The sequence below is a fragment of the Schistocerca gregaria genome, chromosome 2 (genome assembly GCF_023897955.1).
Source record: "Schistocerca gregaria isolate iqSchGreg1 chromosome 2, iqSchGreg1.2, whole genome shotgun sequence".
Classification (NCBI taxonomy): Eukaryota; Metazoa; Arthropoda; class Insecta; order Orthoptera; family Acrididae; genus Schistocerca; species Schistocerca gregaria.
Genome location: NC_064921.1, coordinates 496,619,392 through 496,634,685, shown reverse-complemented (window position 1 = coordinate 496,634,685; position 15,294 = coordinate 496,619,392). Strand labels below are relative to the sequence as shown.

Sequence of the window (15,294 nt, the reverse complement as noted above, 5' to 3'; positions counted from 1 at the left end):
ATCTTCCTGGTTGTCCATTTTAATGACAATTTAATTGGGAAAAAGCACGTTTTGAAACTCGTAAGGCAACTTAGTTGAGTCATATTTGCATTTAGAATTACCGCAAATCTTGGGACGAGGCAAATCAGTAGTTTGATATTTTCTATATTTTAGTCCAATAATGGCATATGGAATAATGCTCCGCGGTAACCCATCTTCTAGAAAGAAAGTCTTCATCGCTAAAAATCGTGCTGTAAGAATAATATATGGTGCTCACTCATAAGCATCTTGTGTACATCTGGGGCATTCTGACTGCTACTTCACAGTATACTTATTCCCTAAAAAAGTTTATTGTAACTAAGCCATTGCGGTTGAAAATGGAAAATGATGAACTTAGTTCAATACCAGAAGGGAAAATGACAGTAATTACTCGTCATTAAGGTTGTTTTTAGCAGAAAAGTGGTACTTCTAGGAGAATATAATCACAGACTGACTGCAAAGTATAATTTGGAAACGAAGTGGAAAAGTTTCTCCTTGACAAATTCTTCTACTCCATAGAAGAATTTCTGTTATTGTAATGAGTAAAAAGTAGTCGATAGGAATTACTAATTCACAGTTGCATATTTGATAATATTAATTAAAGAAACTTATAAATGTTCGGCATGTATCCATATTTACAAATTAATTTATATTCTGAATGCAAAATGAGAAGAGAATATATGCTTTCGAAATGTGGTGCTACAGAAGAATTCTGAAGATTAGGTGGGTAGATCACATAACTAATGAGGAGGTATTGAATAGAATTGGGGAGAAGAGGAGTTTGTGGCACAACTTGACAAAAAGAAGGGACCGGTTGGTAGGACTTGTTTTGAGGCATCAAGCGATCACAAATTTAGCATTGGAGGGCAACGTGGAAGGTAAAAATCGTAGAGGGAGACCAAGAGATGAATACACTAAGCAGATTCAGAAGGAAGTAGGTTGCAGTAAGTACTGGGAGATGAAGAAGCTTGCACAGGATAGAGTAGCATGGAGAGCTGCATCAAACCGGTCTCAGGACTGAAGACCACAACAACAACATGCAAAATGACTCGTTCTACAACGTTACAATATATTGTGCAAATGATCCATGGAATATGAATCTAGGTAACTAGCCTAATGCAAACTGAATGGTAAGATTTAAGTAGTGGGACAATCCGCTAACCAGGTACACTGCAAAAAAAGTTGCTGACCACATGATAGAACGCGCTAACACCTCAGTACCGTGTTAAACCTCCAGCCTTCACAATATCCTGAGCTCGGCAAGGTAGAGAGACCTCAAGTCTGTAGAGGTACATATCTTACAGCTGTATCCCACTCGTTGCTGATCAGGTCCCGTAGAACTACCACGCTTCGGGGACTTCCGCATCCGCCGCTCTTCCGAATACCCCCCAAACAGTTTCCCTCGGATGAAGGTTGCATGATTTAGTGGGTCCGTCGAGACGTGATACGTCCCTTGAGTGTTCATCAAAACAGCAACATTGCAGTACAGCCCTTTGAAGACGGCTGTCGTCCTCTTTGAGTACGGCAGTTTACACAAGATGCAAGTGTGATAATGTAGGATAAAGGCCTGTTCACCGAACTACTCGCGCGCGCTGGCTGGCGCTCACGCTTCGGCAATGAGTAGTCGGCCCCGACATGACAAGTAATGGAGGAAGACAAGAAGGGGAGGGAAAGACGAATCAGAAGAAGGCTTCTCGGCACGAGAAACTGTTGTCAACGAGTCTATTCTAGGGCCGCCAATAGTCCTACGGAGACGTATCGCTTCATGGCGGCTATTTAATACCTTCGGTGGCAAATTCGTTTCCTAGAACTGTTGCAATGATGAGAAATAACATCTGATGACGCACATGACATGAGGCAGCTAAGTATTGATGATATTTTTTAACATTGATTCAGCCTTATTGTGAATGCCCATTTTTGGACGTAGTTTAAATTGAGGTCAACACTTGTATCATTACCATTTTATTCACACGTAAAAAACAAAAACATTAAATGTCGCTGAATACTACATATTTTGTTTTTCATTAATGCATCAATGTCTGGTAACATATTCTCAGCACTGTTAGTTCGAAGATCAACTTTTAAATAGGAGTAAGGGAATGAGCTTCTGTGGGTAGATTTAGTTGTCTCGATTGCGGAAAAAGTTGCTCGCACAAATATGTAGGTCCAAAGGCTGACATAATAATACCTGCAAACTTGTGAGGCTGCAGAAATTTATGTTGATGAAAATTTTTGTACGAGTCTATAAGACATGTTTTATTATGAAACGTATTATGCAGCCAGCCGGTGTGGCCGAGTGGTTCTTGGCGCTTGAGTCTGGAACCGCGCGACCGCTACGGTCGCAGGTTCGAATACTGCCTCTGGCCATTTGAACCATTTTTTGAAACGTATTATGAAGCTGCTTGACACACTGCAGGTCTGTAAGTTCTGACTGTGGCTAGGCATCCTGCATCGACTCTTTATAAATTGATACTGATGTGTGTGCGCACACTTATGTGTTGCCCCTTCACTTGTAAGTTCCTAACGCGGCTATAATGCTGCTTTTCATCTATCTGAAAAGAGCTCGACTCCAACTTAAGCACTGCGCATTAAGTATGCAGGGCGTCCCAGAATTGTTGCGACAAACTTCGAGGGGCTGTAGACGGTGTCTTGAGGAAATAATCAAGGATAGGATTCCGTGTCGGGAAATGTCATCCAACGGCGCTAGAGAGCGTCTAAGTTATACGCGCTCGCGCCTGCCACCGCTCCATCGCTTCGGAAGCTAATGCGACTTTATAAGCAGATGAACCGCAGGCGGGAAACCTCCCAAAGTTGTTATGTAATCGCGACTGCTTCCCAAGATGGTGAGTGGAGAAGATGGAGCAAACCGCTGCAGAGAATGGTCTCTTGTCACCTACGAACACGATGTACTGTTGCCTCTTTAAAAACTGCAATTTTTTTCCGTATACGGGAGAAAAATAAACTGCAGATAGAAACCCTTGTCTGAAATAGTCATCCACTGAGACACCAGAGCACCGCACTCATAGGAGTCAAGCCTTATCTACGCTGCAGTTAGCACCATCTTCTACACTGGCGATCGTGGCAGTCAGTCGCGATCACTGAATGACGAACAACGTTGCGAGTCGTTCGGTCTACGGTTCGTCAGCGTACAAAATTATGTTTGCTGCCGGAACAGTGGCCTAGTGGCAGGTGCCGGCATTTATAACTTCGACGCTCTGTACGTCGTTGGGTGATACTTCCTCACACTGGACCCTACCCTCGATTTGTTCATCAAGACATCGTTTCAACCTCTCGAAGGTTGTCGAAACATTTCTGGGACGTCCTGTAAACACCCATGTTCACAACTGCGGTGAACTTCACATATTGTCATTTCTCTGAAAACGGCGCACAGTTTGCACTCCCACTGCACTACGTAATGGTAGCGACATTATATCGGGAGCGCTCGCTACTCAGGCGCCGACCGAGCGTGAGCGCCCATGCTAGCTGTCTAGCTCCCTCCTGAACAGTCCCGCAGCTGGTCACCGACAATACTGAAGCGAACATCCTCGTTAATGTTCAGAGAAAAGACGGGCCGAGGTTATGTTACGAAAAACACACGTAAAATACTTCACGACTGTCTCCGACCCGAACTACACCCTAATCATACTGCAGGTTAAACGCCGACGACGCTACACGTCTATAGACAGTTACTGTCCTGTTTCTGCCTTCTTTGGCCCATCAAAGATGTAGAACTTCATGCTGAATTGCAAGCAACGGTTTATTGCGAGATTTCCGACTACAAATGACCAACGAATGCATTTCCGTTCGTAATGTTCGAGCGAAAGCTGGTTGATATGGTCCTGTATTCACTGACGATAGCAATTCCTACTACTTTTCAAACTGCCCTTCATTGACAAGGCGTGACGCTAGTCTCCAGCCGCAGTGGGTTCGTGTCACTTTACGACGGCTGTTCTTATGCCGTACTAGATGGTCTGTACCCCTTGTGGACTCGTTGAACAATCCGCGTTGGTATAAGTCGTGCAACTTCATTCACAATGTGGTGATGGGGTGTCAAAAAACGACAGCTCCCTTCTCTTATTGTGACACGTTCACTCGTTTACCCACGCTACTACGCTGATTCTGCAAAACCGACTGCGAATTACACACCACGACCATGTTTAAGTTAACGAAGCAGAATCACATGACTGCCAGGTTCGAGTTCTGTGACGTCAACAACGCTCCAAAGTGATCAGTGTGTTCTTTCACAGGGGTGATTGATACGCTGCTCAAAACAATTGGGAGAATATGACTTTGGGCGTCTGCCACACTCCACTGAGTAGCTGTTAAGGATTGGGTACGTTACCAAATTCCACCTTACCCTTTCACAAATTAAGAAAAACATCATTACATCCTCGATCGTTAGCGTAAAAGGAACTGAAATGACCGACAGCTGTCGAAAACAAACTGGAAAAGATCATCCATTCCGTCATTCCGGGTGCTTTTAGTTGGACTCAGCTTCAGTATGGTGTATGTCCGCCTGAACACTTATTCCTGTCTGACACCAACGTGGCATGCTCCTTATAGGTCTATGGAGGTCACTCAGTGGTATCCGTTCCCTTTCTTGAAGGAGAGCCCGTGATAGTTCCTGGAGAGCCTGTCCTGTCCTGGAAGGTCCGTCAAGCACGTCCCACATGTACATGGTGCGGCTTAGGTCAGGACATACGACCGACCGGCCATTCCATTACTTCAATGGCCAGGCTTTGCAAGACATCCGTGCTGACGGCTGCTACGGGGGTCTGGCATTAGCAGGAATTCACGACCACCACCATATGTGGCAGACGCTACATTGTCTAACAGGATCTGTTCAGTGTACTGCCTAGCTGTGTGCCGATCGTGGACAACGATAAGATACGCGTGGCTATCAACACTGAAGCCTCCTCACTCCATCACTGAACCTTGGCCAAATCTGCCAATTTTCAGGACATCATTTGGCAGCTATCGCTCACCATTGGTCTCTGTACACGACCACGACCATATCTCGCGTCAGATATCTTTCCCCTTTCTGTGAATCAACTGTTTTGTCAGAGACGAAGTTTCCAGTTGACATGGGAACGGCAGAAGGTAGGCGACTGCAAAGTGTTGTCATGTCAAGCGGGCTATTCTAACAGGACGTTTGGGTCGTAAGATCCATTCTCATAACCTGTTCATTACAGTCTGATTTGACACAGTGGCTCCAGTGGCCTTTCTGTTATCGTCTTGAGGTATTTTCACGGTAGCCGTAAGTACGATGCCGCAAAGCAGAGATGGCCAAATATCGGTCTTCACGTGGTGTTGTAATGCGTCGGCGTCCTCGACCAACTCGTCTTCTGTGCTGACCTGTCTCCCCCCTAGCGTGTCCATAACTTATGGATGACACATGCACTGTTTTAAGATGTCGTATTGCAAGTGCTTGGTTGAATACATGGTCCACAAATAACTGCAGTCACTGTACTTCTCTAGAAAACAGAGGGGCACCGGTACTCAATTCCTTCTGAGGGTCACCTGATGCTGTAAGGCACAACACAGCCAACAGGTAACGAATAATTTTAATTGTTTTCTACACTGAAAGCGAAGATGTAAAGCCATGCAATAGGACCACAGATAACGGCTGTATAAAACAGATGTAACATTCCGGGCGTTGATATATGTTTCCCCTTACACTTGTGAACAGAGTATTTTGCCTAGTGAAGTTGTAGGATCGCAGCCAAACATAGAAAGGATTTATTTTATTCCGAACAAGTGTTTCATGTTAAGCTATAGGAAGCGTTATCCACCGTTAAATCAGACTCTTGTTCACCAACTTATGTCACTAGCCAATATAACCCATTGAATATTTAGCCTTTTATAAGTTTTTCTTTGTGATGCGTTATCTCGGGAAGGACCAACAGACAGCTAAACCTATAATTAGAACCAGTAACTGGTGGACGAGACAGGCACCGTAGGACCTCCAAGAGCTGTTAAAGGAAGGAGGACCGAAGATTGATCCAGTGGTTGTTATCGGGCTACAGGGACACTGATAGTTGCACTATGAAAGCGTGTTGAAGAGAGCTGACAAATGGACGCATGAATGGATCGTGTGGCGTACAGATATGGTATAACTACAAGTAGCTCACAAAGCGAGGGATTTTTGAGAGAGGATCCATCTCGGCAAGTGTGTATTATATCTGCATAGATACGTGGCCTGATTGATGTTTTTCACACTACTTGCCTATTATTTAGTACTTATAGATAAAATCGCATTCTCCCTGATGCGTTGGTGTAGAACATTCATTACGTAAGTGTTTTAGATGAATGCTTCTTATTTGTGGTGCACTAATTTGCTGTTGTGCATTTTTTCTTAATGAAGAGATTTACCATAATTCTCTTTCAAAAGTTACAGCAATGTGGAATTAGAAAAATGTTATTCATTAATGACATTACTACACACTGACGTTTCTAACATTAAAAAGTACTCCCTTCAGGGACTAAATGACTGTAACGCACAGAGGAACTTAAATACGAAGCTGACAACGATAACAATGCCATTTATTTCCATGGCCTCGCAATTTACTACGCTCACAGAGTCGTAACAATAATGAGATCTATCCTAATCACAGGTCACGACACCGCTCCCCACAAGCTGTAAACTGGGGTTGAAATTATCAGCATTCTGGGTACTGCATGTTATACTAAGCAGCGCTGTCTGTTGGTTGTAAGTGAAAACTTAAAGGCAAGGCCAGTATGTACCTGTGCAACAATGAAATAATTATAACTTACTAATTTAATTGTTTTTGTCTGCCCTACCTGTTTCAAAAAGTGTAACGCGGAGACATTTTGCTAACCAGCAATGGTCGTCTTAGATTAACAAGTGACCTTTGGCCTAGGCAAGAGACTTGTCACGTGGATCTATAGAGGAAATTATTTATTGTGAGCATTAATCATAAATGCAAATTACTCCAAAGTGGGGCTACTGCGCAAAATCGTCGGTTTCCTAAACGACCTAAATATTTTACACAAAAAAAAAAACTGCTTGGCATGAATAATTTAAGAACCATTTTACGTCACGATATCGGGGCACAAGTAGTAAAATTGCGACAGTAGTGACAGAAATATGTACGTTACTGCCATTAAATCGGTGAGTTATAAGAGTCTGGAGACCGAGCTCTAGAGTTCGCGTGACTCATTCACTCACTCACCTCTGACGTTGAGGAAGTATCCGATGGAGCTGGCGCCACGGCTAGTGCACTTGTACCAGCCGCTGTGCTCTCGCCGGACGTAACTGAAGTTCAGGAAGCCGTCGCCAGTCTGCGCCACCGGCGGCTCCTCGCCGTCTGCGGACAGACAAAGGAGGTGGTGTCACACCACGGCCTCACGGTCGAGAGCGTCGGACAGCTGTCAGCTGCAGCGCGCTGTCAAAAGTAACCGAACAAAAGCAACAGAGCTAGATCGAAAGAATCATGATAGATACAGTCACACTGGTTACGCTTTTGCTTCCGGTGATAACAGCTCTAATACCTTTGTTGACATATTTATTATACTGAAATGTCTAGTCAATCTGCAGCATGGCTTCTACCAGCTCTTACTATCACTAATTAAGTTTCTGTAAATAATACAGCACTTCTTCCAGCTGTGATTTCATTTACTTCGGTATGACATTTTCTTTCACAAAAAAGGTTATACCGACCGTACTATTAGTTTTTTTAGTATGGAGCTTTAATTACGAGAAAATCAATATTGAAAAATGAGTGACCTCAATATTTTGCTCATTGTATTCCGCGCTACGCTACGTGGAGCAATTTGGTTTTAAAATTCAATACATATTTTTTATTTTAGATTTTGTGTATGGACAGTCTGGTTTTCGTTGTCTTCGCTACGTAACTTCTCACTTCAAAACTATATATCTTGAAACGTATTTGTTCAGTAGGCTATAGGTACATACAGGGTGAAAAGTATTTAAACCAACGAACTCTGGGAGGTTGCAGGGGACATCAAAACAAATATTTTTCCCTAATGTCATTTTTTCCTATGAGGTTTATTTAAACCGGTGGAGGGCGTATTACGCTCTTCAGTTGTAGGCAACTGCTGTCCACCACATTTTCTCTGTTTACTAATGGAGCGATACACCTGGAGTGAGTACATTGATAGGGTTGGTGCGTACAGCATAGCGCACCACAACGGACGAGCTGCACAGCGGGTTTATCAACAACAGTATCCTAATCGCCGTATCCCGGATCATACGACCTTTGCTGCTGTGTACCAATGTCTGCTTGAGACCGGGTCATTTAGCAAATTACCTGGACAGGGACACCGTCGCACGGTAAGAACGCTGCAATTTGAGGAAGCTGTCTTGCAGCATGTGAAGCGGGATCGTTCGATCAGCACTCGCTTAATTTCACGTAAAATGGGGACGAATCGGACGAATGTTAGAACAGTCCTTCGAGAGCAATTGTTACGTCCATTTCACTTACAGTGTGTCCACAACCTGGAACCAGTTGATCGTCCACCCAGAGCACAGTTCCTCTACCGGTTTATATACTCCTCATAGGAAAAAATTACATTAGGGGAAAATATTTGTTCTGATGTCCCCTACAGCCTCCCAGAGTCTGTCGGTTTAAATACTTTTCACCCTGTATATTGGTAGTGGAAACCACAAGCTAAAGAATTTTATAATCACCCTAAGAAAAGTTCTTATGTTCTTTGTAAAGTAACTTTCTCTCAGCCTAGGATAAACACATAAGAGAAAGGGTAGGTTTGTTTTGAAGGTCTCTGTTGTGGTTGTAAGAAGCTACAGCCACTGTAACCGTACAGTGTGATACGGGTTTTATGTATAGTGATATTTAAGACTGATTCTGTGCGTGTTGGACCTCGTGATTAACAAACAGCGTGTACCGCTGTGAATATGAATGCGTCGTTGCCGCCAACCACCGACTGTTGGAAAACGGTTTGCCTGTGAGTGGTAACGTAGCACCTGACTCCGCCACTGCAACCACTGTTATTCCCACGGTCCAGCACATGCAGAACCAATCTTAAATACCACTCTTTACAACATCCGTATCACACTGTACGGTCACGGTGGCTGTAGTAACTTACAACCCCAAAAGAGGCCTTCAAAGCAAACCCACGCTTTTTATTATGTGTCTATCTTCGGCTGACGGAAACTTACTTTTCAAAAATCGTAAGAACTTTTTTTGGGTGACTGAAAAATTGAGTAACTTGAGATTTCCACTACCGATACATGTGCCATAACCTATCAAAATTTCATTAACATCGGACAAATACATTTCAAACTATTTACTTTTGAAGGGAGCAGCTTTTAGTCAAAACGCCGAAATCAGACAATGATAACTACAATCTAAATAAAACTTGATATTGAAGTTTAAAACCAAATTACTCCACGGATCGTAACGCAGAATGAAACAAGAGACACATTGGTACAACTCATTTTACCGTAGGCGTATTGGTTACCCTGTAATTAAAGCTTAAACTCAGGTCTCCTTTAAAAAAAAAAAAAAAAAAAAAAAAAAAAAAAAAAAAAAAAAAAAAAACGATGGTAGTTCCAGGCATTTCTGCTCGATACAGGCGATATTTGAATGTAAAAGTTCGCTTCTAATTAGACGTGATGGGTGTACCAGAGAACTACCCTACTCACACTGTATTTACTATTACAGTGCTACCATCAGTCTATATGCAAATCCAGATCTACCTATTGTTGCAGATATAAAAATTGTAGACCTTGTCAGATGTTGGCTTGCTGTACCCGGCAGCAACGTACCGCTCAATTAGGTTGATGTCTACTGGCCGCAGGAGGACCGAGCTTAACAAGACTCGCCAGTGACACATGTGGCAACAATACTTAAGGTATGTGTCGGAAGGTGCTAGAATTTCTACTACAATAGACATCGGGACTCAGCAATAAAAATCACATACGTTAATACGATTTTCACTATAAAAGCAGCCTGCATGCCGAAAATCCAAAGGAATAAAAGAAATATATGATGAATCACTCAAAGTGAGTGACAGATACCACTGTTTAAGTTCAAGGTGACAATGTGCTCCCGGCTGCAAAACGTACTACTTCTGGGAAAAGGAAACAGTGACGAAAGCGATGATTTGAAGAAAAATGGAGAATAACAGCCTTATAAGTAACATAACTGGGCTATAGCATAGAAGCCATTAATAATGTGTGTTATCAAAGATTAGATCAAGGTAGCACGTGACGGATGTATACGAATTAGATCCCTTTAGTGTACGCTAATATAGTAGTTCCGTACTTACCAATAATGCACAGCCTCTCACTCGACGAAAGGTCGTACCTAAAGGCTGAAAAGCTGTGGAAACAATACCAATACTCAAGAAAGAAAGTGAGAATAATTCGAAGAATTGTAGATGCATAACAAAGGTGTCAATTTCCAGTATGATTTTGGAACAATTCAGTTTGCAAACATAATTACGTAGCTCGAGGAAAACGATGTATAGGCACACAGTCAGCACGGATTACGAAAACATCGTTCTTGTGAGACACAACTAGCTCCTTATTTTCATGAGAGTATGAGTGCTATCAGCAGGGTCTCTCAAGTTGATTCCATACTTGTAGATTTCCAAAATGCTTTAGATACCGTTCCTCACAAGCGGCTTAAAATTAGTTTCATGCCTATGGACTATCGTCCTTTGAACGGATTTCTGAGTTGTCGTAGGAAAACTCACAGTTAATAGTGAATGGCAAAACATCATCGAGTAAAAGAGAAGTGATTTCTGGCCTTCCACAAAGCATTGTTGTAGGCCTTCTGCTGTTCCTAACCTATATAAACGACTTCGCAGACAATTTGAGCAGCCTACGTAGATTGCTTGCAGATGATGCTGTCATTTACCGTCTAGTGAAGATATCACAACGTCAAAATCAACTAAAACATGATTTAGAAAAGGTGTCTGTACGGATAGAGGATTGGAGTGCGATATAAGGTGAAGGAATAAAAGAATATGGGCTTCGTAGTAGCAGTGGGACAGGAGACAGAGTAATAGAGTTCTGCAGACAGTCTCAGGCAGTAAGGTAGAATACTCTGTTAAACAATCGCAGAAGAAGGAGGTATACTCGGAAAAGGCCGGGAGGTAAGGAAAAATTTCAGTAAGATTACCTCTAGGTCAGACAGACACTCTGAAATCAGGTACCGGATTGTAAGGCGTACCCAAGGGCAGATAAATAATTCGGTCAAAATTTAGTAACGACGAAGAGTAGGCTGAAGTTTGAGGGATTAGTCCGGAATAATCAATGGGCTAGGAGACGGAATACGGAAGTATAAGGAGTAAAGAAATACGCTTGTATCTCTTTGAGGCTATAGATACACCAATAATGAATAGTTCAATAGGCTGTTCAATTGAAGAGAAATGGACAAGTCTAAAAAGGGCAATCACAGAAGATGGAAAGAATAGCGAAGGTACTTGGAAGGTAAATGTGAGAAACCATTGGCAACAGGAGAAGTAGTTCACTTGACCGACCACAGAAGAAAGTACAAAAATGTGCAGGGAAATTCGGGAATACAGAAATAGAAGTCACTTAGGAATGAAATAAATAAGAAGCGCAGAGAAGCTAAGGCGAAATGGCTGCATCAAAACTGGAAAGGAAATCGAAAAGGAATGGCTGTCAGTAGGACAGGCTGAGCATACAGCAAAGTTAAAACAAACTTCGGTGAAATAAAAGAAAGGGATGTAGCATTAAGAGATCAATGGGAATTCCACTGTTAAATTTGGAGGAGAGAGCGAACAAGTGGGAAGAGACTGTGAAGGTGTCTATGATGGGGAGCATTTGTCTGATGACGTGATGGAAGAAGAAACATGAGTCGACAGAGAAGACTTAGGGGACCCAGTGTTGGAATTAGAATATTCAAGAGCTTTGAAAGACTTAAGCTCAAATAAGGCAGAAGAGATAGATAACTTTCCACCGGAATTTCTAAAATCACTGAGAATGGTGGCCACAAAATGACTATTCACGATGTTGTGTATGATGTTATGGACTGACAATTAACCAGAAAACTTTCGGAAAAACATCATCCACACAATTCCAAAGACAGCAAGAGCCAACAAACGCGAGAATTATCGAAAAACCAGCTTAACAGCTCACACATCCAAGTTAATGATAAGAACTATATACATAGAAGAATGGAAAAGAAAACTGAGGATCTATTAAATGACTATTATTTCGGCTTTAGGAAATATAAAGGTACCAGAGTGGCAGGTCTGACGTTGCGGTTGATAATGGAAGCGAGACTAAAGAATAATCGGGGCATATTCGTAGGATTTGTCGATCTGGAAAAAGAATCCGACAATGTAAAATCGTGCAAGATGGTCAGATATTATGAGAAAGGTAGGAATAAGCTATAGGGAAAGGCGGGTAGGATATAATGTGTACAAGGGCCAAGGGGAATAATAAGAGTGGAAGATCAAGAATGAGTTGCTCTGATTAAAAAGAGAATAAGACAGGAATATGGTCTTTCGCTCTTACTGTTCAGTCTGTACATCAAAGAAACAATGACGGAGATAAAAGAAAAGTTCAATAGCGGGATTAGAATTCAACGTGAAAGGATTTCAGCGATAAATTTCATTAATGAAGTTGCTATCCTTTGTGAAAGAGAAGAAGAATTACAGGATCTATTGAATGAAAATCTAATGTGTACAGACTATTGATTGAGAGTAAATCGAAGAAAGATGGAAGTAGAAGAAAGATGGAAGTAATGACAAGTAGCAGAAATGAGAAGAGAGAGAGAGACTTAACATCAGAATTTGTGGTCATAAAGTACATGAAGTTAAGGACCGTTTACATTATAAATCTCAAAAATCGAAAGGCTTCCAATTAAACTAAATACCTAGAACTATCACATAGATAATGTTGTGGGGAAGGCATAGAAAGAAGAAAATTGAGTTTCATTGGCAGACTAGTGGAAGATGCAACAGGTTTGCATCACAGTGCTTGTCCGTCCTCTGAATGAGTAACGCTTTGTGGTATGACATCCTTACCAGACTAGATTGACGGAAGACATCGAAAAACGTTCAGAGAGGGGCTGCTCGTATTGTATTACGGGAAAATAGGGGAGAGAGTGTCACGAATATCATACTTGAACTGGAGTGGCAATCATTAAAACAAAGGCGTTTTACGTCGCCACGAATTATGTGATCATGAAATTCCGATCACCACCGTTCTCCTCCGAATGAAAAGGTACTTTATTGACACCCGCCTTGTAGGGAGAAATGATAATTGTAACAAAATAAGAGAAATCAGAGCTCGCACGGAAAGATTTAAGTCGTCGTGTTCCTCGCGCGCTGCTAAAGGGTGGAACGGTAGATAAATAGTGGTTCGATGAATCCTTTGCCTTTCATTTACGTGTAAACTGCAGGGTAGCCATCTCAATGTAGACGGAATCGGTTAATAGGACACATTGTGAAGCCTGAAGGAACCATCACGTTCGTAATGGAGGGTAGAATGTGAGGTGAAACATAGAGAAAGAGAACACAGCTGACTACAGTAAGTCAGTGTTTATGAAGAGATGAAGAGTCTTGCAGAAGATAGATTAAGGCCGAGAGGTCCGTCGTGCCACATTTCCTATTGAAGACCACGACAACGCCCACACCGACTGGGGTGCAACACCTGAAAACCCTGAGATATTCAGTAACTGCTGCTTTCTTATCAGACTCAGTGTGTACCAATGATTGTAAGCTAATAGATATCTATATAAAAATAATGTTGTAACTAGGTGGAGAGACGAGTACCTATCTCGCAAAATAGTGGATGATTTAACAAAGGTTAATGAAATTTTGCCCTTGAAATCACCGAGAGGATCGTCCCTCTGTAGCAAGAATATGTGAACTGGTAAAGTAAAAAGAAATACAGATCACTTAGATGGAAACGTCTTTAAAGGTCTCATTCAGAGTTATTTGCTATTTCTAAGGGGGAGAAGAGACTACTAAAGAAGTCAACCACCAGACGCCTGTAGTGTACTGGATAATATTTCATGTCTCCCTTAACTAATGAATTATTGTACTATTTTATATTGTTTGGATAACAATTTACTTCATTTGTTGTCACTAAGAAACAAAACAAACACCGCTTTTTTACGTTAATGGAGATAATGTGGGATTGGGTCAAGGAATTTTTGTTTGACAGATTAATTGTCCAAGGAATATCATAAATGTTAGGCAAAATTTTAATTTCTGGATAAATTTTGTCTAAAACTATTGTTTACGAGCTACAGAGAAAATTAGAAAATTATAAGATAGCGTTTTGTTCGTTGGTAAAAAAAAAGCTGTAAGAGACTGCAGGTATTATATTACAGGATGTTTCAAAAATACTTTTATAAACTTTGAGTACAGGTTCTTTACACCAAAACAAGGAAGAACCTCCTATAACCACGTGTCCGAACACCGTTCGTTTTAGAGCTAACGATTAAATGTGTCATTCCAATTATGTCCAGGTACAATCCAAGAGCTTCACTTGTCTCTGCATCCGTGTGACACTTTGTATCGTAAACGGCATTTTGTTGCTAAGGAGACCTGTTTAACGTCGTCTTCACGTGTCCATTGCGTACATGTACTGCAGATAGTGAGTTAACTGGAAGTGTTCCGTTCTCACATGGCAGATTATTCATTTCGTGAGCAGGCATATCTGATTTTAATGTTCAGCTGCGTGAACAGCAGTGGACGTGATGCTGCACGGCAGTATCAGACAGTCCTTCCAGAGCGAACACAGTCAAGTCATCCAACATTTCGCGCTGTGTATCGTCGCATCACAGACTATTCACTGAGCAGAGCTATGTGTCGCTCTTACGCCTGACCAGGAAGACGTGATGCCGAAGAAGAGCCAGCTATCAACGTCAGACAGAGGGCCCTGACGTGTGCTGCGTCTCCAAGCTCAACATGAAGGATACTTCACGAACAATGCGTGTATTCATATCATCTTCGACGTGGCAGTGCGTTAAGCCTTCCGGCCACGCAGCTCGGTAAATCTTTCTCCAGTGGTTTTTTGTACAAACTGTTAGTCTGTTTCTCTTCAGTTTTATTTCAGACGAGGGGAATGGAATAACAAATTTCTACAACCAACACATATGGGCCGATAGCAGTTCTCATGCTACAGTACAGGCCAGACACCAGAATCAGTTTAAGATTAATGTACGTGCTGAAATTGTAAGTGACTGTTCTCATGCTACACTACAGGCCAGACATCAGAGTCAGTTTAAGATTAAAGTGTGTGCTGAAACTGTAAGTGACTGGCTGGCAGGACCAAACGTTCTCCCA

General features: G+C 42.0%; 1 protein-coding gene across 1 annotated transcript in view; it reads right to left on the bottom strand.

Annotated features, from left to right (window-relative positions):
• LOC126335854 (hemicentin-2-like) overlaps window positions 1–15,294 on the bottom strand; it is a 546,546-nt gene that overhangs the window by 276,660 nt on the left and 254,592 nt on the right. The window contains exon 5 of the mRNA XM_049999325.1: window positions 7,212–7,346. Coding sequence (XP_049855282.1) covers window positions 7,212–7,346 — 135 coding nt within the window. The remainder of the gene's footprint in view (window positions 1–7,211; window positions 7,347–15,294) is intronic.